The 23,489-nt window shown below is 49.9% G+C and overlaps 1 protein-coding gene across 1 annotated transcript; it reads left to right on the top strand.

The window, feature by feature from the left end:
- The first annotated feature begins 5,540 nt into the window (after window positions 1-5,540).
- Window positions 5,541-10,582, top strand: Dhh (desert hedgehog signaling molecule). Its single transcript, XM_006974387.4, has 3 exons — window positions 5,541-6,119; window positions 8,969-9,230; window positions 9,504-10,582. The coding sequence occupies exons 1-3, from the start codon at window positions 5,817-5,819 to the stop codon at window positions 10,127-10,129; spliced, it is 1,191 nt and encodes a 396-aa protein (XP_006974449.1). The 5' UTR covers window positions 5,541-5,816; the 3' UTR covers window positions 10,130-10,582.
- Window positions 10,583-23,489: the final 12,907 nt, after the last annotated feature.

Genomic DNA, 23,489 nt, shown 5'->3' with positions numbered 1-23,489 from the left:
GAGCCTGTCTCTGTGTCTGTAACACCTGTCCTGCTGGTCCTGAGTCTGCCGAGGAAAGCCTTCCCTCCCCCTCAGTGCTTCCAGTGCAGAGAGATGCTGTTCTTCCTTGGTTCACTTCAAGCTGGCTGGTCTCAGCTGGTGTGTCGACCCACACCTCTAATCCCAGCGCTCAGGAGTGAAGGGGTCTCTATTTTTTAATTGCAAGTTCCAGACCAGCCAAGGTTACATGGTGAGACCTCGTTTCTTTTTTTTTTTTTTTTTTTTTTTTTTGGTTTTTCGAGACAGGGTTTCTCTGTGTAGCTTTGCGCCTTTCCTGGAACTCACTTGGTAGCCCAGGCTGGCCTCGAACTCACAGAGATCCACCTGGCTCTGCCTCCCGAGTGCTGGGATTAAAGGCGTGCGCCACCACCGCCTGGCTTGTTTTTTTTTTTTTTAACAAACAAACAAACTTGGCTAGTCTCCTGGATGCACTCTACTACTTGGGGCTTTGTTTCTATACCTTGGAAATTGGGGTACTATGGCATATGGATCCCATCCTCTGTCCACCTACACCTTCAGCCCTGACCTCCCATACTTAACAATTGTAGAGTAAAAGTGATTGGCTGACGGTTTTTATTCCTCCCTTAGAGAAGAACCTGACTTCATTTTTGTAAAGACTATCAATTCCTTGATGTCCTCAAGGACAAACCTTCTGCAGACATCTACAGATTATGCATTGCAGAGCTTCAAAGGCAGCCATTTCCCCATAGTTATTTGTTTTGTTTGTTTTGTTTGCAACAGAGTTCCTATGTAGCCCCTGGCTGGCCTGGAACTCACTGTGTGGATCAGGCTGGCCTGGAACTCATAAAGATCCACCTGTTCCTGCCTGTTTAGTGCTGGGATTAAAGGCGTGTACTACCCTACCATATCTGTCCCTAGAACTTTAAAAATTCTATTGTTGGGATCAGGAATATCATGGTGTGTGTGGAGTTCATAGGATAACTTGAGTCCGTTCTCCCAGTCTGTGGATCCTGGGGAATCAAATTCAACAAATGCCTCTGTCTGCTGGGCTGGCCCTCCTGTCCTGACCTTTCCAGCCCTGGGGGAGGTGTCAAACCCAGGCCCTCACACTTGCTAGGCACTTGGCTCTACCCTTGAGCTACATGGCCATCACCATGATCATCTCCCTGTAGATGGAAGTCAGAGGTCAGAAGGGTTTTTTCAGCTTTTTCTCCTAGTTCATAGAAAGTCACTGAGTGCTAGCCTTGGAACTGGGTGGAGGGAGGGTGAACGTGGAATACGAAAGTGTAGATTCCACAAATACTTGCCAAGTACAGTACTTTAAGCTAGACGACCTTGGAATACCCGATAAACAAGCCTGGGCTGAAGAGTTGCTTTGTCTAAAGGATGCCAGTATTTAATACTTGTAGTGCTGTGGCAGTGAATCGGGGCCCTACAAGGGGACGTAGGTCACAGTGTCAGGACATCAAGGAAGGTTTTTTGTTTTTAACTTTGTAATGTTTATTGGGCGCATGGGCGCATGGGCACACATGGTGTCAAGTGTAGAGATCAGAGGACAACTTGATTTGGTTCTCCTTCTGCCACATGAGTTTGGGTTGGAAGCAGGTCTGGTGACAAGTGCTTTACATACTGAGCCATCTTCCCAGCCCTGTTTGGTTTTGAGGTCTCATTATGTAGCCCAGGCTGGCCTCCAAATCTCGGAGATCCACCTGCTGCCGCCTCCTGAGTGCTGGGATTAAAGTTGTGCAACACCATGCTGAGCCCCTTTAAAAAAAACAAAAGGAAATAAACTTTGGCCAGGTATACTGGCACACACCTTTAATCTCAGCATGTGGGAGGCAGAGGTAGGCAGATCTCTGAGTTCAAGGCCAACCTAGTCTACATAGCAAGTTCCAGGACAGTCAGGGATACACAGACTCTATCTTAGAATTTTTATTTGTTTTTCGAGACAGGGTTTCTCTGTGTAATAGCTTTGGCTGTCCTAGAACTCACTCTGTAGACAAGGATAGCCTAGAACTCACGGAGATCCGTCTGTCTCTGCTTCTCAAGTGCTCAGATTAAAGGCGTGTGCCACCACTGCCACAGGGCTTCAATTTTTTTTTTAAAAAAAGATTTGCTTTTAGCCTGGCATTAGTGGTACATGCCTTTGGTCCCAGCACTCGAGAGGCAGAGACAGGCAAATCTGTGAATTCAAGGCCAGCCTGGAACTATAGAGTGAGTTCCAGAACAGCCAAGGCTACACAGAGAAACCGTGCCTCAAAAAACAAAAATAAATAAAATTATTTGTTTTTAGCTTTCATGTATGAATGTCTGTGTGCATGCATGTGTTTGTACTGTGTGCATGCCTGGTGCCTCCAGAAGAGGGTCCAAAAGAGGGCATCATATTCTCTGGTACTGGAATTACAGGAAGTTGTGGGTCACCAAGGGGATGCTAAGAGCCAACACAGGTCTTCTGCAATAACACCAAGTGCTCTTAACGGCCAGAGAAGGAGGGTGTTGGATGCCCTGGAGCTGGAGTTACAGTCACTTATGAGCTAGGAGATAACTTGCATCTTCAGTGAAAGCAGGAAGCAGTCTTACATGCTGGACCATCTCTCCAATTACCCGAGTTTAAATTTGTTTTGTTTTGTTTTGTTTTTTGGAGACAGGGTTTCTTTGTGTAGCTTTGTGCCTTTCCTGGAACTCGCTCTGTAGTCCAGGTTGGCCTTGAACTCACAGAGATCTACCTGGCTCTGCCTCCCGAGTGCTGGGATTAAAGGCATGGGCCACCACCGCCTGGCTTGAGTTTAAATTTTTAATTGACTTTAAAATGTTTTATTTAGGTTTTGTTTTGATTTTATGCTTATGAGTGTTTTGCCTGGATGTATGTCTGTGCACCACATGAATTCAGTGCCCGAGGAGGCCAGAAGGTGTTGAATCCCCTGGTATTGGAGATACGGACCACTGATCAGCTGCCAAGTGGGTGTTGGGAGTTAAACCTTGGTCCTTTGGAGAAGCAGGTGACCCATCTCTCCACCTTTAATTGCCTTCCAGAAGCAAACAGAGTTTGTTATTGTCCTGGTTGGTTTTGTCAACTTGAAACAAATCTAGATATACCTGGGAAAAGAATCTCACTTGAGAATCCCCTCCATAAGATTGGCCTGTAGGCAACTCTAGACCATTTTCTTTAACAGTTGATGCAGAAGGGCTCAGCCCACTGGGCAGTGCTAACCCAGGCAGGCAGTCCTGGGTTGCACGAGGAAACAGTAAAACAAGCCTGCACTCCTCCATCGCCTCTGCTTTGGGTCCTTCCTCCAGGTTCCCCCCTTGAGGCTTCTGCTTTGGATTTTTATTGCTTTTATTTTATGTATGTGAGTGTTTTGCCTCTGTATGTGTGTGTGTATGTTTACCGTGCATGTGCCTGGTTCCCCCGGGGAGGTCAGAAGGTGTCAGATCCCCTAAAACGGGGGTTATGGATGGTTGGGAGCTGGGAGCAGAACCTGTGTCCTTTAGGAGAGCAGCCAGTGCTCTTAACTGCTGAGCCGTCTCTCAAGGCCCCTTAAGTTCCTGTCCTGACTTCTCTTCATGATGGACTGGGACTGGGACTTGTAAGCTGAAATCCTTTCCTCCCTAAGTGGGTTCTGGTCCTTGTGTTTATCACTGCAGCAGGAACTCTTAGGACATCGATGTAGCTGAGGATAATGAACCCTGATCCACCTGCATGTGCTACCTCGTGTCCCCCACTACACTGCTCATGGAGGAACTGATTAAATGATAGGAGTTGGTGGTAACTGTCTCTGAGATGAGGCCTGGGAGATAGGAAATAAATTCCTTGGTCCAGAGGGAGGATAGAGAGCATGGAAGGTAAAGAGAACTGGTCCCCACCCTCAGCAGCTTCCCAATGACAAATGACTTATTCAGAATGCATTGTGCAGGATGAAGTACATGCTTGTAATCCCAACACTCAGGATGTCAGGGCCATCTTGGTTGGTTGGTTGGTTGGTTGGTTTTTTGAGACAGGGTTTCTCTGCATAACAGCCCTGGCTGTCCTGGAACCTGCTCTGTAGACCAGGCTGGCCTCAAACTCTGCCTCCAGAGTTAAAGATGTGAGCTAGCACCGCCAGGCCTTGGGCCATCCATCTTAGCACAGCAAATTTGAAGCCGGCTAGGCTACATGTGACTGTCTCAAATGAAAAAGAGAAATATGAGGCCGGGCAGTGGTGGCGCACATCTTTAATCCCAGCACTCGGGAGGCAGAGGCAGGCGGATCTCTGTGAGTTCGAGGCCAGCCTGGGCTACCAAGTGAGTTCCAGGAAAGGCGCAAAGCTACACAGAGAAACCCTGTCTCGAAAAACCAAAAAAAAAAAGAAAAAGAGAAATATGGATAAGTCTAGACAGAGATAAGTTGTGTGCTTGCCTAGCATATTTGAGGGCCTGGGTTTTTTTTAATTATTTTATATGCATGGGTATTTTGCTTGCATGTGTACTGTACCAATTGCATGCCTGGTGTCTGAGGAGGGCCAGGAGACAACATTCACACACACACACACACACACACACACACACACACACACACACACACACACACATGCAACTGGAGGGTGCTAAGAATCTAACTCAGGTCCTCTGGCTAGTGCTCCCAACTGCTGAGCCATCTCTCCAGCAGCCCTGGAGGCCCTGGCTTTGGTCCCATCACTACATAAACCTGGTACATGACTAATCCCAGCATCGGGAAGCTGGAGGAGAAAGCGTTCAAAGTTCTATGAAGTGAGTTTGAGCCCGAGCCTGAGCTACATTAGATTGTGTCAAGGAGGGGAGGGGTGGAAGGTGACCCTCTGGTGCCTGGCTAAGATGGAGGGGACACAGCTGGAGAAGTGCTAGGCTGGCAAGATGGATGGGCAGGTCAAAGGACTTGCCACACACACCTGATCAACCGGAGTTCACGCCCTAGAACTACAGTAAAAGAACTGATTTCCAAAGTCCTCTGACTTACACACACACACACACACACACACACACACACACACACACACACACACACACACGTCCTAAGCTGGATTGTGACTGTCAAGCTCTGTTTCCCAGAAGATACAAACTCACCAAGGAAAATGATCCTCTGGGATCCACTCTTGGTTATGGATGATTGGGGAGAGAGAGAAATGAGGGGGACCTGAGGACCACAGAGGAGGGAGGCTTTGATTATATGCCCAAAGGGCTTGCTTGGATGGCCTTGAGCAGAAATTGGAACTCAGACTTCCTGGATGACAGCAGAGGGGCTTTGACCAGAGTCGACTTTGGGAGCAAAGACTATCAGGGGACGGTAGTTTGGTTCCTAATTTAGACTCGGAGGTAGAAGGATGCTTATCCAGACAGCCAGGACTGTAAAGCTTCAAGGATTTCCTAAGCAGGTGCCTGCACGGTTTCCAGGATGGGACACACTTCAATGGAGTAATGAAACAGTGGTGACCGCTAGATCCCCAGCCCGGGTGGGAGGGGGCGGGACAGTCCTGGGAGAAGGGCGGGAGGGCGGGGCCAGGGACCACTTAAGGCGGAGTCAGGGCGGTTCTAGGAGCCCCGGAGCTGGGCAGCAGAGGCTGGCTGGGCCGGCACTCACCCTCGATCCACCTGCCCGGTAATGGTAGTCTATCAGTAGCAGGTCCCAGGTTCCCCGGGGCATGTAGGCAGAGTTGGCGGCTGCCCGGTGTTGGGAGCCACACGCGCTCCAGGAGCTCTAGGGGCTTCTCTGTCTGCGGTGCTGGCTCCCGTGGAGATGCTCCACTGACAGCAGAGCTAGTGAGGACCAGAACGCTCCCTTTCGACCCGGTTCCACTGCGCCCATGGCTCTGCCGGCCAGTCTGTTGCCCCTGTGCTGCCTGGCACTCCTGGCACTGCCTGTCCAGAGCTGCGGGCCGGGCCGCGGACCGGTCGGCCGGCGGCGTTACGTGCGCAAGCAGCTTGTGCCTCTGCTGTACAAGCAGTTTGTGCCTAGTGTGCCTGAGCGGACCCTGGGCGCGAGTGGGCCAGCGGAGGGGAGGGTAGCAAGGGGGTCGGAGCGCTTCCGAGACCTCGTACCCAATTACAACCCCGACATAATCTTCAAGGATGAGGAGAACAGCGGGGCTGACCGCCTGATGACAGAGGTAAGGAGCGCTTCTCCCCACCTGCTCTCAGCACACCACCAACTCCTCAGTTTTCCTGCCACAGCCCTGGAGGATGAACTGTCACTTCATCTCCCGAGACCTTAAACTAAAATAAAGCAAGACCTCCATCACCACATCCTCCAAGGCAGCAAATGACCTGCAGGCTGGTAGTGGTTTGGAGGTATCCGAACCGGGAGAGGCTGGGATGGGGAGGGGGAGGAGGAACTGGCTAGTGAGAGTGAATCTGGGAGAGGCTGGAGGGAGGGCGGGGAAAGGAGGATGGCGGCAGGCGAGACGGGAAATGGCTGAGGCGTGGACCGGGGGTCAGCCACCGAGCCAGGCAGGAAGGGCTGGGGTGAGCTGGGGGCCAGGAGCTGGCTACAGTAGGTAGCCTACAGGAGGCTTTATACTTAGCCTGGCTCTCGGCCTGATGTCCAAAAGCTCTATGAGCCAAAAAGAAGGGGGCTGGGAAGAGGATAGGCAAGTCAGGTTACCAGGCCATCTACCTGAGAACCGGGTGGTCAAGAATTGTCCTTGACATGAGAGAGGTGTCCTAAACCAGGGCAGGCCTGTATTAGGGTCTAAACAACAGACTTTGGGTAAAAAGCAGTGCTCAGAACAATGGGTGCACCTGAGAACCAAAGGGTTCCTGGGCGTCCAAACAGCTGGGCTTGAGGGCTTTGCTTCCAATAAATTAGATTCAACACACATCATGGAGCACCTGCTACAGATGGGCACTGAACCCACCTAGAATAAGGTGGGTCATGTCTTGGAAAAGAAGGACCCCCTCTGGGCAGTGTTCTGGGGTGTCAGAACAGAAAGGAAATTCAGAAGGCACCCCCACCCCACCCCTCACTTTATAGCTGAGAACTGGGCCCCAGGAGGATAAAAGCAATTTAATCAGGGCCTCACAGCTAATTAGCGGCCTTGCTGAGACTAGAATTCAGGACTCCAGGTTCCGAGTCCTATATACTTTCCATTACACCACCTAATTGTGTGTGCAGTAGGGAGGTGGGGGAGAGGGAGGGGGACGGATTTCCTCTAACTAACTGCCATAGCTCTCCAGGTTACTTTGTTAGGAAAACCTGTACAGGGAAGAAAGATTTTTTTTTTTTTTTTTTTTTTTGAGACACCATGTAGCCCCTGCAGGCCTGGAACTTGCTATGTAGAACTCACAGAAGTCCTGCCTCTACCTCCCGCTTGCTGGGATTAAAGTTTTGCCGGGGCCAAGACTTCCTTCTGTTCCAGTGCCTGCCGAAGCCATCCTCTTTCCAGAAATTGAGAAGGGGCATCCATTTCCCCCGTGGTCATGGACCACTGTGGTCCTTCCCTCTAGTTGAGACCTGCAACAGAGGGATAGAACAAGGGATAAGCTCAGGAGGCCTCAAAAGGCCTCGGGAACACCCCCGCCCAACACACACACACACACACACACACACACACACACACACACACACACACACACACACACACACACACAGTCTTGCTTATCTCCCACACCCTGGCTGCAAAAGGACTCTATTGAGTTGGCTCTGTACTGGGCTACTGCCCCCGCAGGTCAGGGCCTTCTTAGGGGCCAAAATGACACCAAGTGGGAAAGAACTGCCACTTCTCCTGCTGCGCCCCTTGAGAGGTGCAGTTGACCTGAAAAGAGAGTAGGGGGCACGCCCCTCTAGCAATCGTGTAGACTCCAAGTTTGAGGTGAGGGATGTGGAGGGACAAAGGAAAAGAAGTTGTTCTCTGCGCTCCTCCTGCGCTCCTGCTCCCGCTCCCGTGGTGTCGCGGCTCTGATGCGCGCCAAGGTCTCCAACTCCCAGACCGGAGCCGCCAAGATAACCGTGGCCTCCCTCCCCCGGGGGTGCAGGCCTGCGTCTGTGGCTCCTTTTCCTCCACTCCCACCCTGCGCGCGGAGCTGGGGGTAGCTCCTGCCATTCTCAGGTGCTGCTCCTCCCACGCCTTTCAGGGCTGATTCTGGAACAGAGATGGGAGAGATGGGGGCTCCCAGGGCTGACACAGTGGCAGGCTGGGCACGCTGGGGGAGGGGACCTGGCGGGCGGGAGCAGGGATGTGGGGCGCGGCGTTCTGCCCTTTCCTCTCCCTGAGCCGGGGCGGCTGAAAAGCGTCTTTGTAGCTGGAGCTGCTGAGTCCGCTTCTCCCGACGCGTTCCCGGCCTCGGCCCGAGATTCTCGCTTAGTTAAGTCATCTCAGAGAATGGCCATTGTACTTCATGCAACCCCCGCCACCCAACCCTTTTTCCAGCAGCCTTGATCCCACGCGGCTCCTCTCGGGCACCTCTGTAGGGGCGCACCCAGACCACCAATGGGTTAATGCTAGAGGCTGAAAGGAGGAGGAGGAGGAAGGAAGGAAGGAAGGAAGCGATGCCCAGTGCCAGGGAAGGCAACCAAACAAAAGATGAATCAGACGGAGGGAGGGCAGCTGGGGCCCGGGGCGGGGGTCAGGCTTAAATAGGGCCTGATTCGGGGAGCCAGGCCCTCCCTAACCAAACTTCCATCCTCCCTCTCTACTACGGTTCTCTCTTTGATTGGACTGAGGTCCTGGAACAAATAGGGGAGGGAGGCAGGCACTGAAAATGGGGGAAATAACTAGGTATGGGGACCCCCTCTCCAACACACCCTACAATTGGAGACTACACCTATTCAAATCCTCGCTTCCCCGGGACAGTCACAAGCCGGGAGGGAATGAAGTTGGTCCAGAGGATAAAGATGCACCGATCCCTCAATGGTCCCTTCCACCTACCTCACCCTTCCCATCGCCTGCCTGGTGATGGCAGTGGAGAAACTAACGACTTTATCCCCCCCCCCCTCCCGTCCCCGTCTCCCGTCCCCCAGCGTTGCAAAGAGAGGGTGAACGCTCTGGCTATTGCGGTGATGAACATGTGGCCAGGAGTGCGCCTGCGTGTGACTGAAGGCTGGGACGAGGACGGTCACCACGCTCAGGACTCACTCCACTACGAAGGCCGTGCCTTGGACATCACCACGTCTGACCGTGACCGCAACAAGTATGGTTTGCTGGCGCGCCTAGCCGTGGAAGCCGGCTTCGACTGGGTCTACTACGAGTCCCGAAACCACGTGCACGTGTCCGTCAAAGCTGGTACAGTAGAGGCCAGATGGTGGTTCACCTAAAGGGCGCTCTCTCGGGGAAACCGAGGCAAATTGTAGCCTTCTTGCTACCGTAAGGGGACCAAACGGGCATTAGTGTTCCAAACCGCCTTCCCACTTCCATTCAAGGTGGGACTAGATCCCTGGGAAATTGAACTGTCCTGTGACTGGTGAGGTCTGCGTTGGGCTTGACTCACGCCTTCGAGAATCTATGCTTGTATTTGCTGATCTGGACTTAATCCTCTTTATGGTTGTGCCCTTGCAGATAACTCACTGGCGGTCCGAGCCGGCGGCTGCTTTCCGGGAAATGCCACGGTGCGCCTGCGGAGCGGCGAGCGGAAGGGCCTAAGGGAACTGCATCGTGGTGACTGGGTACTGGCCGCGGATGCAGCGGGCCGGGTGGTGCCCACGCCGGTGCTCCTCTTCCTGGACCGGGACTTGCAGCGCCGCGCCTCCTTCGTGGCTGTGGAGACCGAGCGGCCTCCGCGCAAACTGTTGCTCACACCCTGGCACCTGGTGTTTGCGGCTCGCGGGCCAGCGCCGGCTCCAGGTGACTTTGCACCGGTGTTCGCGCGCCGGTTACGCGCTGGGGACTCAGTGCTGGCTCCCGGCGGGGACGCGCTCCGGCCGGCTCGTGTAGCCCGAGTGGCGCGCGAGGAAGCCGTGGGCGTGTTCGCGCCGCTCACTGCGCACGGGACGCTGCTGGTTAACGACGTCCTTGCGTCCTGCTACGCGGTTCTGGAGAGTCATCAGTGGGCCCATCGCGCCTTTGCCCCTCTGCGCCTGCTGCACGCGCTCGGGGCGCTGCTCCCCGGGGGTGCAGTCCAGCCGACTGGCATGCATTGGTACTCTCGACTACTTTACCGCTTGGCGGAGGAGTTAATGGGCTGAGTGTCCGAGCACAGAAGTCCTCCGAGCTCTGGACAAAACCGAAGCCGAGACATGCTAAGATCCGGGGATGTGGGCAGCTGGTGATGCTGATTGGGAGAGTGGGTGGGGAACGAGAGGAAGGAAAGAAGGGCTGTACTGGAACTTCTTGGTTTAAGGGCAACTTTTAGCTGAGAGGAGCGGTCCCCCGGTCCTTGATAACTGGGCTTGCTGGTCGGCACTCTTCAATGAGGGCTTTTTTTTTTTTTTTTCCATCTTCTGCAGTGCCTCAGTCCCACCCCATAATTTTATTTTCTATTTATAAATTGTAATATAATGATCTACTTGCCCAGCCCACCAAGGTGAGGACCTGGAGCGTGGCGTTAACACTGTCTGACACAGCCAGCCAATCTGACGTCTCACACTCTCACATTTCCCTGCAGGTGGCTTAATAAAGGGAAGGCTTATTGGAAAGCACCTTCACTCAGAGGCACTTCACCTCCAAAGAGCGGGAGAATGGGCACTAACCAGAATCAACACCTTACGTCCAACCCTCCCTTCTTCCTCTGCTGGACTTTTCAAACTCTTTTGTTTCAGAGGGTATCCCAACCCATCAGCAACAGACCAGAGATGTCCTGCCCTTTTTTTTGGTACTGGCCCTACCCCCAGCTGGGACCGGAACTGTGCTTATGAGTATACGTACCAACTTGAGGGTGGAGGTGGGGCTTACAGTGGGAGCCTGAAGACTGATGCTCAAAGCATTTGGAGTCTTCTTTTTTATGTAAATTTTAAAATTCATTTCACATACCAACCACAGACCCCCCCCTCTCATCCCTCCTCCCGCTCCCTGCATTTGTAGTCTTCTATTAGCTGCTCTGGCCTATCCCTGTAGACTGAATCAGCCCAGCGGCCATCCTGCTGCTGCTGAAGTGGTCTGATTTTTTTTTTTTTTTTTTTCCCTAGGATTTTGCTAGGCCAACTATGTGTGTTCCTTACAGTGGCCCAAACAAAAACTCTAGAGTGATCAAGAATGGTGGCACATGCCTATAATTCCAACACTCTGGAGATGGAGAAAGGACAACCAGGAGGACCATGAGTTCAAGGCTAACTGGGCTTAATAGTAGGAGAGAGAGAGAGAGAGAGAGAGGAGGCTGGAGAGAACAGGTTCTGGCTTGGGTGTATCTGAGGGAGACAGGCTCTAGCGTTATGGTGAGGGTGAGGTGAGTTTCCTCCTTACGTCCTGGTGACGGTTCTGCCAGTTTTCCGACCCCTTCCTTCCCTTTTCTGGTTGCCGACTGTGCTTCTTTGGTGTGGGTATTTTTGGGGACTCTTTGGATTCCAACATGGCAGACACCTGAAATGCAGGTAGACTGATGTCCCTGAGCTAGGAGTGCGCAGGTAGGCCTGCTCTGGAAGCGGATGGAGTAGGTAGGATCCAAGGGATGGTCAAGAGTGGTTGGTATTTCCAGGGACTGGGCCCAAGCCTGCTGCATCTATGTTGCCAGAAAGATTGGCTCTGTTCTGAGCAGCTGAGTCCATCCTATGTATACGCTGCCCTCTGGTGGCATTCGGGAGAATTCTAAGCCTAGGCACATAGGCAAACAGTCCCCCCAACCCACTACCACCACCACCACTCTCCCCCCACCCCACCCCCCTTCTTTCTCTCTCGCACCGGACTTGCTCACAGGAACCATGTCCCAGAAGGCAGAACGGACGCACGGACTTGTTAAGCTTTTAGTCCTGTGCCACTGTGTCCAGGGACGGTGAAGGACCGGCTTGCTTCTCTTTCAGTCCTTGGCATTTTTACAGCCCTGTGCCCAGTTCAGCTCTGTGGCTCCGGGAAGCCAGAGGCATAGGTAATGGTGTAGACTTCCTCGTGCCCCTCACTCTGGTGACCCTCACACCTTGTGGTCCAGAGGTAGAAGTAAATGAGAGTTCCCAATAGTGCCTGATGAAGGCCCTCCCATTCACCAGGGTCCTCAGTCTGCATTCTCCGAGGGCCCATCACCACCCGCCTTCTTGTCTCAGACACATCCCAAACAATTGCCTTTTCTGCTTTCTCCCTTACCCTACTCTTGTCTGCTTCTCGCAGATCTTGGTGCCTTTTGTCTTATCACCCTGTGATGAGCAATCTGATAAGCTAATTAGTCTTTCTGTGTCGCTGGGCAGCCTGTGTTTACTACCCTTCCTAAGTATGACATGTATCTAAACTGCTGAGACTAAGGCCTTTAACCAGAAAACCGTAATGGCCGCCTGGGAACGTAGCTCAGTAGCAGAGCATTAGCCGGGTGTACACAGAGCCCAGGGTCAATCCCCAGCACCACTCAAATGGCTACGTATATATTCGGGGATAAGGAGAACAGCACGGTTATCATGAAATCACATTGTGTAGGTTACTTCCCAGGCTTGAGGTTCACCTTCCCCCCTCTAACATCACCCCTTGAGGCCCCTCCCCTTATTATCTAAAAAAATACCCTCTGTCTGCAAGCAGGTAAATGCAGCATCTACCTGACGCAGGCGGGCACGCTAACTTGCCACAGAGCACCTTCCAAGTGCCGCAACTCTTTCCAACACGGGAACCGCGCAAACATTGTCCATTCTTTGCATTTTTTTTTCTGTCTACACTCCCCTAAATGCAAGATTTAGGGGTTGAATTTTGTTTTGATTTTCAAGCTGGGCACGGTAGCTGGTGCCCATAATCCCAGCACTGAAGGCTAAGACAGGAGGATTGTCTTGAGTTCAAGGGCAGCCTGGGTTACCTAATGAGAGCCTGCTACAAACTTTTTTTTTTTTAAATCAGATGCAACATGACACATTTGGATTTATTTGTTTATTTACTCGGAGACTTAGTCTTCCCTTGAGCTCATAATATTCCTGCCTCAGCTCCCAGAATGTTGGGACTGGGTGTGTTTTAGAATGAAAGTATAATGATACAGGTAGTGGCACATGCCTTTAGTCCCAGCACTCAGGAGGCAGTGGCAAGCAGATCTCCAAATTCGAGGCCAGCCTGATCTACTGAGTGAGTACAAGGATGGCTATGGCTACACAGAGAAACACTGTTTCAAAAAACCATGGGGGGCGCAGCGGGGGGGGGGGGGGCCCGGATGGACAGAAAGAAAAGAAAAAAGGAAGTATAATTACAAGTAATTGTGGCTGTACTGTGGCCTGTTAGTGCACACCTTTAATTCCCACACTTGGGAGGCAAAGGCAGCTGGCTCTCCATGAATCTGAGGCCAGCCTGATCTATTGAAAGAACTCCAGACTAGCCAGGGCTAAACAGAGAGACTCTGTCTCAGAAACAATAACAAACCTTCCAAAACAAAGATATAAAAATTTTGGGTAGAGAGATAGCTCAGAAGTTAAGAACAAAAAAAAACCCTAACCCTCTTTTGAGAATTTCAGACCATTCTGTGATAACCCTGGTAAGAGCTCTGCATACAGGGTCATCTGAGTTAGAACCTGCTACCCAAAGGTTCAGCTGACTTTAAGTCCATTCTTTTTTCAAGCAAGAATTGCTGAACACTTACAGTTGAACACTGTATTAGGCTTTGAAAACCACACAAAAGATCAAGAAACCACATTCTAGAGAAATAACCATTAATGTGTAAATGCATAGGATTAATAAAGCAATGTTATTATCTAGGATGAATCCAACTGGCAGTGTATGCCATGTTGGTGCAGAGAAGGCCTTGTGGGTAGAGGAGGGTTGAAACAGGGTTGTTGACGGGTGAGTAGGTGGGCAAGGCTGGAAAGGATGTCTCAGGCAGGAACTTGGCATCTGGGAGGATGTGTGGCCTTTGACAGTCGAGACACTGGGACTGTGTAGCTTCTGTTGCTGAGGACTCAGTACTCATTGGGCCCAGCTCAAGCATGGTATGTGTATTCTCATTCAATCCTCACAGCGGTACAGTAAATCCACAGGTGAGAAACTCAGGAAAACACGTTTCTCTCCCCCCCACCCCCACCCGCTTCTAAGACACGGGGTTATTCTGTAGCCCAGGCTTAGAGCTCACTGTGTTGCTCAGACCGGCCTCAAACCCCAGGCAGTCCTCCTGCTTAGGCTCCAGCATGCTGGGAGTCCAGGTGTGAGCCAGCCGCCACATCCGGTTCACAGCAGAGCTGTAAGTCGTTATCCTGGGGTGCTCCAGCCAGTGCATGATAGAATGGGAAAGGAGAGTGTTCTGATGGATGGCTGGGATTTGTGGTCTTAAGTTGCTATTCATTTTGCTGGGCCCTCTCATTACAAAGTCCACGTAGCTCCCCTCCCCCACTTCAAAGCAGCGGAGTCATCTTATTTAAAGCAAAGAAGTAGAATACACTGCATGAGAGCATAGGACGCATGACTGAGGAAACTCAAGGGACCATTACAGCTTGAAGAAAAAAAAAAAAAAAACATTTAGGCTGGGCAGTGGTGGAGCACTCTGGAGGCAGAGCCCAGGTGGATCTCTGTGAGTTTGAGGTCAGCCTGGTCTACAGAGTGAGATCCAGGACAGGCACCAAAACTGCATGGAGAAATCCTGTCTCCAAAAACAAAAACAAAAACCCAAAACAAAACAAAAAACAAACAAACAAACAACAACAACAAAAACCAAAACAACAACAACAAAACCCAAAAAGATTTAGTGACTTATTATTTTCTGTGTCTGAGTGTTTGCTGCTTGTGTGTATGTGCACCACATGCATGCCTGGTGCTAATGGAGGCCAGAAGAGGGCATCAGGTCCCCTGGACCTGGAGTTATAGTTATGAGTTACCATGTGTGGGTGCTGGGAACCAAATGAGGGTCCTCTGCAAGAGCAGCGAGTACTCATAACTACTGGGCCATCTCTCCAGCACCCTCTGATAGGTATTTGACAATTATTTCTCATTTTCCTTTTTGAAATCTTCCTGTTTAATTAATTTATTTTTTGAGTGTGTATATGTGTGTGTGTGTGTGTGTGTGTGCATGTGTGGATGTGAGGGGGATGTGTGTGTGTGTATGTGGGTGTGGGTGTAAATATGTGTGTGTGTGTGTATGTGTGTGCATATGCATATGCCAAGGTGAACATGTAGAGGTCAGAGGACAGTCTTTCAGTGCTGGATCTCTCGTTTCACCAAGTGGGTTCTGGGAATCAAGCTCAGACTGTCAGACTTGGTAGCAAGCACCTTTACCCACTGAACCATCCTACCCATTTTTACTTCTTCTTCTACATTAAATGGCTGTCCTCATTAATTAAAACTATATAGCCATCCAGTTAAGAAAATATATATTGTTCAAGTTTCTGGCGAGCTAGTAAACCAGTAAAGACAAGGGTAAGAGGACGGCTTTCAGTGGTAGAAGACTTGCCTAGCATGTGCAAAGCCCTGGGTTTGAGTCCCAGAAGCCACGCCGTTCTTTTGGGACCAAAGAGAAGAGTGAAGTGTAGCCCTGCAATGCACTGATCGTGTGGGACTTCAAGGGACATAATCAAGGTTAAGTGAGATGATGCCGAGGCCCCCGTCGGCAATCAGTGCTCAGGCGGTTGAGGAGAGGAGATTGCCCACTGTCAAGAGCAGTCTGAGTACACAGTGAGCTCCAGGCCACCCTGTTTCAAACAAAAAAAGGTGGCCGGGAGGCAGAGGCAGACAGATCACTGTGAGTTCAAGGTCAGCCTGGTCTACACAGTGAGTTCAAGGCTGACCAGGGCAACATAGTAAGACATGACACCCTGTTTAAAGAAAAAAAGTGTGGTGGCTCATTCATGTAATCTCAGCACTTGGGAGGCAGAGGCAGGAACCCAGGGTCCTCCTTGGAGGCCGTCTGGCCTACATGGCTCCCTGTCTGAAGAAACAAGCATCAAAGCCAAGGGTTAAATGAAGGTATAAGTGTGGGCAGTGTCCTGGTGCTATGGGGCTGGTGCACTTGTGGGAGGAAATGTCAAAACCCCATAGACCCTTGGGTTTGGGTTTGGTTTTTCAAGACGGGGTTTCTCTCTGTAGCTTTGGAGTCTGTCCTGGAACTCGCTCTGTAGCCCAGGCTGTCCTTGAACTCACAGAGATACGCCTGCCTCTGCCTCCCGAGTGCTGGGATTAAAGGCATGTGCCACCGCCACCCAGCTACCCCATATATCTTTTTAAATTATTTTTTTTCATTTATTTCTATTGTATGTGTGTTTCTACTTCACCTGTGTAGCATTTGAGTGTAGTTCTGCTGCAGGCCAGAAGAGGGCATTATTCCCTTTAAACTGAAGTTACAGCAGTTGAGAGCTCCCATTGTGGGTGCTGAGAACCAAAGCCAGGTCCTCTCTGTAAAAGCAGCAAATGCCCTTAGCCACTGACCCATCTCTCCAGCTCCTCCCCACCTCCAGAGGAGGGACCACCGGTGAGAACTTGGGGGAAGGCTTTGTCTCGAACCCTTACTAGAAACTGAATCTGGAAGAACATTGGTGTTGGGCTTCCAAACTCCAGAATTATGACAAATTAATGATTGATTTATTGTTATGACAAGGGAGGGTCTCATTCTGCAGCCCATGCTGGCCTGTTGCTCACTTTGCAAACCAGGCTGGCCTCAGTCTCATGGCAATTGTGCCTCAGTCTCCCGAGTGTTAGGAATACAGATGTGAGCCAGCATGTCCTGCTAACATCTGTGACATTTTATCGTGATAGCCAAAGAATGCAGGCTTCCGGTCTTTAGGAAGAGACCAGTGTCAAAGCAAAGACTTTACTTAATGAAAAGAATCTTCTCTTTTGCTGGTCGTAGCAGCTTACATTATCACCCTGCTCTCCGGAGCAGAAGCAGGAAGATCAGAGCTCTGGGCCAGCTTTGGCTAGTGGAGAGTTTTAAAGCAGCCTGAGATTCTGTCACAAAAAACAAAAGGATCTGGGGAAGCAGCTCAGCCATGAAGAGCACTCACTGTTCTTCCAGAGGACTAGAGTTCAGTTTCCAGGAATCATGTAGGGCCACTCACAACTACTTGTAACTCTAGCTCCCAGGGGTCCACTGCCCTCTTCTGGTCTCTGCAGGGGCTGCACCCATATGCACACACATAATTAAATGCTAAAAGTAAAACCTTTAAACAAAACAAAAAGAGTTGTTGAAAATCATCATCTATCCTTTTTTTATACATAACTTATTTGTATTTTATGTGCACTGGTGTTTGGCCTGCATGCGTGTCTGTGTGACGGTGTCAGATCCCCTGGAACTGCAGTTACAGTTGTGAGCTGTCATGTAGGTGCTGGGAATTGAACTTAGGTCCTCTGAAAGAAAAGCCAGTGCTCTCAACCACTGAGCCAAATCTCCAGCTCCCAAAACTATCATCTCTTAAAAAATAAGACAACAAAAGAGCAACAACAATAAACCAAAAAGGACAAAAGGAGGAAAGAGAAAACGAGCGTTTCTGATTAAGAAGCTTGTGTGGCTCCCTAACTGATTTTGTGGACTGCTTTACTTCTCTAGTAAAACTTCCCTCTCAGGTGGGGAAACTGAGGCAGCTGTCTGTTGAAAAAAGGCCATGAGCCAGCTATGGTGGAAAATTCCTTTAATCCCGACACTAGGGAGGCAGAGGCAGGCAGAGCTCTGAGTTTGAAGTCAGCCTGGTCTACAGAGTGAGTACCAGAACAGCCAGGGATACACAGAGAAACCCTGTCTGGAAAAACCAAAAAGAAAAGAAAAGAAAGGGCCATGAATAGCTTATTTTTTACAGACGATTTTGGGGCCAATTAGCATTTTTGAACCTTTCTCCCCATTTTGTTTTTGTACATGACTTGACATATACATTCTAATAAAGATGAGAGATTATCTTTTATTAAGTTTTGTTTTTTCTGTTTTTCATTTTGTTTTTGCAACAAGCTCTCACATTGTTCAGGCTGGCCTCAAACTCACTATACAGCTAAGCGAGTGTGGGCCATCATGCCAGTTAAACAAAAAATTATGTATTTTCTGTGTGTGTTGCCTGCTTGCATGTCTGTATACAACGTATGTATGGCCCTGGGATCAAGGAGGCCAGAAGAGGAAGTCGGAGTCCCTGGAACTGGAGTTACTGATGGTTGTGAGCTGCCATGTGGGTGCTGGGAATTGAACCTGGGTCCTCTGAAAGAGCAGCCAGTGCTCTTAATGGCTGAGCCTTCTCTCCACCCTACTTCCTTTTTTCTTTTTCCATGACAGGGTTTCTCTGTATAGCCCTGGCTGTCCTGGAACTCGCTGTGGAGACCAGGCTGGCCTCAAACTCAAAGATCTACCTGTCTCTGCCTCCCTAGTGCTGGGATTAAAGTCATGCACCACCATACCCTGCTACCCTCCTTTTTAAATTTAATTTGAAAATATTGTTAGGTGCTGGACGGATGGTTGAGTCGTTAGGAACATTGACTGTTCTTATAGGGCAGCAGAGGACCCACGTGTTGAGGAGGACAAGGGAGCTGGGCCACTTCAGTGGTTCAGTAGAGCTACAGAGAGAAAGCCTTCTGGCCTTAAGGCTTTGAATCTTCCCAGCGCTTGGGAGACTGAGGCAGAAGTACTGCCACAATTTGAGACCAGTCTGGGGTACACATAGAGTCTGAGGTCAGCCTTGGCTATAGTCATGGCTTTCAGAAACAAAAACAAGCCGGGCAGTGGTGGCTCACGCCTTTAATCCCAGCACTCGGGAGGCAGAGCCAGGCGGATCTCGGTGAGTTCAAGGCCAACCTGGTCTACAAAGTGAGTTCCAGGAAAGGCTCCAAAGCTACACAGAGAAACCCTGTTTCGAGAAAAAAAAAAAAAAAGGAAAAAAACAACAACAAACAAACAAAAAACCAAAAAAAAAAAAAAAAAAATTAGAAGCAAAGGATTATCCTGCTGAGGGGAGCGATTAAACTTATATATTTTTCTTTTTCCTTTTATTTTGACGCCAGCTGGTTTTGTTTATTTGCTTGGTTTTTTTTTTTTTTTTTTTTTTTTCCTGAGACAGGGTCTCTCTACGTAGTCCATCCAGACTGTCCTGGAACTCACAAGATCCACCCGCCATCAGCCTCCTAAGTGCTGGAATTAAAGATGTGTGCCACCACACCTGCCTAAATTTGTATTTTAAAAGGGAAATCGAGGGCCGGAGAGATGGCTCAGTGGCTAACACAATCCGTCGCTTTGGTAGAGGACCCAGCTGGGTGCCTCACCGTTGCCTGTTAAGTCCAGTTCCAGGGGATCTGACGTCTTCTGGCCCCCACTTCCACCAGGCATGCAAGTGGCACACAGCAGACATACGGGTGTTTGGCCCAACCCCCGTACAGATACAAGACATAAAATAAAACAGAAACATAAAATAAAACTGGCACTGGGAAGGGCTTTCGGTTAGTCTTGTCTCTAGACGGAGTCTGAGTTTCCTTGCTGCGGCTCCAGCCGAGAGCAGGAAATGCTGGAAATGCTGGCACCCTCACTGTGTGCCATGAGGAGGGACGGTGGGACAGACAGTGCAGGGACCTGAGAGCTGGGTGGGCGAGGAGGACACCGCAGGAGGACACTGCAGGACTCTGTTACCCTCTAGTCTCGGATTTGCGTCTTTGGAAACCCAAGTCCAGACTGTCTCTAAACGTATCTCTGTATCTCCATCGGGCCCTAGAACCCAAGTTCGGCGTCCAAACAGAACTCTTTCTCCGTTGTTCTCTGTTGCTTTCAAGTGGTCCCATGAGGAGAGCCTTGGCTTAGCTTGGAGCTGCTGTCCACAGGCTGAGACAGAGCCGCCCCTCTAACAGCCAGGCCTGGGCTGGACACTGCAGCTGCCCAGGGAACAACTGCTTAAGCCCCAGCAGCTGCAGCAGCTGCCAGTCCTCTCATTCCCACCACGCATGTCCCTTCGTTACCGGAGTCCTTGGCTAGTCTACGTGATCTCACAGACTTTTTCTTTTTAAAGACAGGATCTCACTATGTGGCCCTGGCTGTCCTAGAACTTGCTATATAGACCAGCCAGCCTGGCCTTGAACTCAAAGATATCCTCCTGCCTCTGCTGGAATTAAAAGGGTGCATCACCATGCCCAACTTAAGATTGCCTAAAATCTTTGAGAGTGGGTATTATGAATCTTTTCTTTTTCTTTTAAAAGATTTATTTATTATGTATATAGTGTCCTGCCTGCAAGCCAGAAGAGGGCACCAGATCCCATTATAGATGGTTATGAGCCATCATGTGGTTGCTGGGAATTGAACTCAGGACCTCTGGAAGAGGAGTCAGTGCTCTTAACCTCTGAGCCATCTCTCCAGCCCTCACCCTTTTTTTTCCTTATAAACTAAATGAACCAAGTCTCCTACCTACTTTTCCCTGGCACTGGTGGCCCCAAACCCCTTGGACCTCTCTAGGAAGCATAGTGAGAGTCTAAATCTCACACATAGCCTCCCTTTTCGCTCTCTTTTTATAAACTGATGAGGATGGAGTTTTTGAGTATGTGGAGGAAGAATGGAGTTTGGTTTTGAATGACAAAGTTGTCTAGGGGTGACGGCACATGTCTGGTAGGATGAGAAGGTAGGTAGATTTCTGTTTCTTTCAAAGACTCTATGCTAAGTCCTAGAAATTCTTGCAAGCGTCTTGGAGAGAATGAGTATCATGCCAGAAGCAGCCACTTTTCTTTTCTTTTGTTTTATGAGCACATCTGTCTGTGTGAGGCTGTCAGATCCTCTGGAACTGGAGTTACAGGCAGCTGTGAGCTGCCATGTGGGTCCCGGGAATTGAACTCAGGTCCTTTGGAAGAGCGGCCAGTGCTCTGAACCACTGAGCCGTCTCCTCGGTAGTCACTTTTAAACTGACTGCTTCTCACGGGACAGTGATTCTACACCTAGAAACCAAAGGAGCTTTCTATGTCCTTTCAGGTTTTTATTCATCACTTGTATTCTCAAGGAAATCACTTTGGGGTGTCAGGGACCATGGCGAGGGGCTGGACCGGAGGCTGGAAAACCCGAGGTGCTGTAAGATTTAAACAAGGTGAACTCACACGCGAGAAGAGGTCAGATACGGCGACTGTCGCTGCCGTGACTATTTATCAGGCCCTGCAAATACTGGTAGGCTTTGGACTGTACTAAGGACATCTTTTTTTTTCTGTGTAGCTTTGCCCCTTTCCTGGAGCTCACTTGGTAGCCCAGGCTGGCCCCGAACTCACAGAGATCCTCCTGGCTCTGCCTCCCGAGTGCTGAGATTAAAGGCGTGTGCCACCACCGCCCGGCAGGACATTTTACACCACCTCTCCTTCTGGTAGATGTTGAACTCGAAAGTCTTGCTGCCTTGCCTCGCCAGCCTCGAGCACCTGGCTCCACTTGAGCACCAATGAGACACTCCTGCCTCAACTAACCCAAAGGATGAGGTTATAGGCATCTACCTGTGCACAGGAGACTTTGAAGATGGAGTCATTTGAGCAGAGGAAATGGATCAGACTTGAGCTTTTTTTTTTTTTTAGTGGCTGGAGAGACAGCAGTGGGTGCTGGGAACCGAACTCTTATATTTTTGGTTGTGAGCCTAGCCTTTAACAGCTGAGCCATCTCTCCAGCCCCAGACTTGAGCTTTAAAAGGACTGTTTGTGTCCCAGCGTGATAGCAGGTCTGCTGTCTCTGCTGGTCACACAAAACCTGGTGTAGTCGTTAGTGACCCTGTCCAGGAGGCTGAAGCAGGAGACTTGTGAGTCAGGCCGACTTGGGCCTGTAAGTTCAATGCCAGCCCCAAAATATAAATTTAAAGATTTATTATTTTTATGTTATGTGCATGAGTGCTTTGCCTGCCTGCATGTCTGTGCACCATGTGGGTGCCTGGTGTGAGCAGGGCCTCGAAGAGGGCATCAGATCCCCTGGAACTGGAGTTACAGATGGTTGTGAGCTGCCATGTGGGTGCTGGGAACTGAACCAGAATCCTCAGGAAGACCAGCAAGTTTATTTAACTGCTGGGCCATGTCAGCAGGCCTTTCAAAATATAAATTGAAAAACTAGATAGGGAGGTGGCTCAGCCTCAGCTTGCCTAGAATATATGGGCCCTACGCACAATTCCCAGGACTACCACTACTAATATGTATATAAATATATATGTATATGTTTATGTGTAAGTAAATGAGACCCAAGTACACACTTGTAATCCTAGCTTTTGGGAGGTGGAGGCAACAGGACCCAGAGTTTAAAGCCAGTTCTCAGTTTTACAGCACAGGTCAAGTAACAAGAGACCTGTCTCAAAAAACAAACACACACGGGCTGGAGAGGTGGCTCAGAGGTTAAGAGCACTGACTGCTCTTCCAGAGGTCCTGAGTTCAATTCCCAGCACCCACATGGTGGCTCACAACCATGTGTAATGAGATCTTCTGACCTGTAGTCTTACATGCTGTATACAAAATAAATAAGCAAATAAATCTTTAAAAAAGAAAACACACAAACGAACTAAAACTACAATAAAAAGCCAGGCGGGCGGCGGCGGCGGCGGCGGCGGCGGCGGCACACCTTTAATCTCAGCACTCAGGAGTCGGAGGCAGGTGGATCTCTGTGAGTTCAAGGCCAGCCCAGCCTGGTCTACAAAGAAAGTTCCAGGACAGCCAGGGCTACACAGAGAAACTGTCTTGAAAACAACAAAACAAAAAATTATAGTCTCATTTAAACTTTAGAATATGAAAATGTTGCTTTTAGATATCAATATAAAATATTAGAATTTAGATGTGATGCCTGAAGGTGACCTGATTGTGTGGCCATGATTGTGATGACATCAGAAAAAAGTCAAGAACTGTGCCGGCCCATGTCAATGCCACTTCCCTCAGCTTTGTTATGTGAGGTTTGTTTTAGTGTTGGAACTGTGTTTTCTGTAATTTTTTTTTAATTAAATTATACTAGCAATTAAACCCAGGCTTGTGTTTGCTCGAAGGTACTTTCCCACTGAGCTATGTCCTCAGTCTCAAGTAGGTTCTTACCACTCAAGTAGCTACAATAAACTAGATGACAGCAAGTTCAGGTTGCTGTAGGTTAGATACTCAACTTGGAGGTTTGTTTCCACAGTTGACATAGATGGCCTCGGTGTCTGCTGTGAAGCAGGGTGTCAAGAGTGGGTGGAAGTTGCCGGGCGGTAGTGGCGCACGCCTTTAATCCCAGCACTCAGGAGGCAGAGCCAGGTGGATCTCTGTGAGTTCGAGGCCAGCCTGGTCTACAGAGCGAGTTCCAGGAAAGGCACAAAGCTAAACAGAGAAATCCTGTCTTGAAAAAAAAAAAAAAGAGTGGGTGGAAGGTGATGGACAGACATGGGAAACTGCACACCTGGCTAGGTGGAGAACTTGTTGTAACCAACATAATCTGCTGTAAACTGAAAAACTGCCACAGGGAGTAAGGAGATGGTTCAGGGATTAAGACGCCTGCTGGGAACTGGGTTCACGGCCCAGCACCCACCTAGAGGTTCCTAACTGTCTGTAAACCCGGTTCCAGGGACTGCAATCCCCTCATCTGACCTCCATGGGCAT

Source organism: Peromyscus maniculatus, chromosome 20, assembly GCF_049852395.1.
Source record: "Peromyscus maniculatus bairdii isolate BWxNUB_F1_BW_parent chromosome 20, HU_Pman_BW_mat_3.1, whole genome shotgun sequence".
Lineage (NCBI taxonomy): Eukaryota > Metazoa > Chordata > Mammalia > Rodentia > Cricetidae > Peromyscus > Peromyscus maniculatus.
The sequence above is the reverse complement of the archived record's forward strand: the minus strand, read 5'-3'. Positions and strand labels throughout refer to the sequence as shown.

What these genes read in the sequence shown, in the direction of transcription:
- Dhh (XM_006974387.4), top strand. Translation starts at nt 5,817, where the DNA reads ATGGCTCTGCCGGCCAGTCTGTTGCCCCTGTGCTGCCTGGCACTCCTG. An exon ending in CTGACCGCCTGATGACAGAG is followed by an intron (nt 6,120 to 8,968) that starts GTAAGGAGCGCT and finishes CCCGTCCCCCAG; the next exon opens with CGTTGCAAAGAGAGGGTGAA. An exon ending in GCACGTGTCCGTCAAAGCTG is followed by an intron (nt 9,231 to 9,503) that starts GTACAGTAGAGG and finishes GTGCCCTTGCAG; the next exon opens with ATAACTCACTGGCGGTCCGA.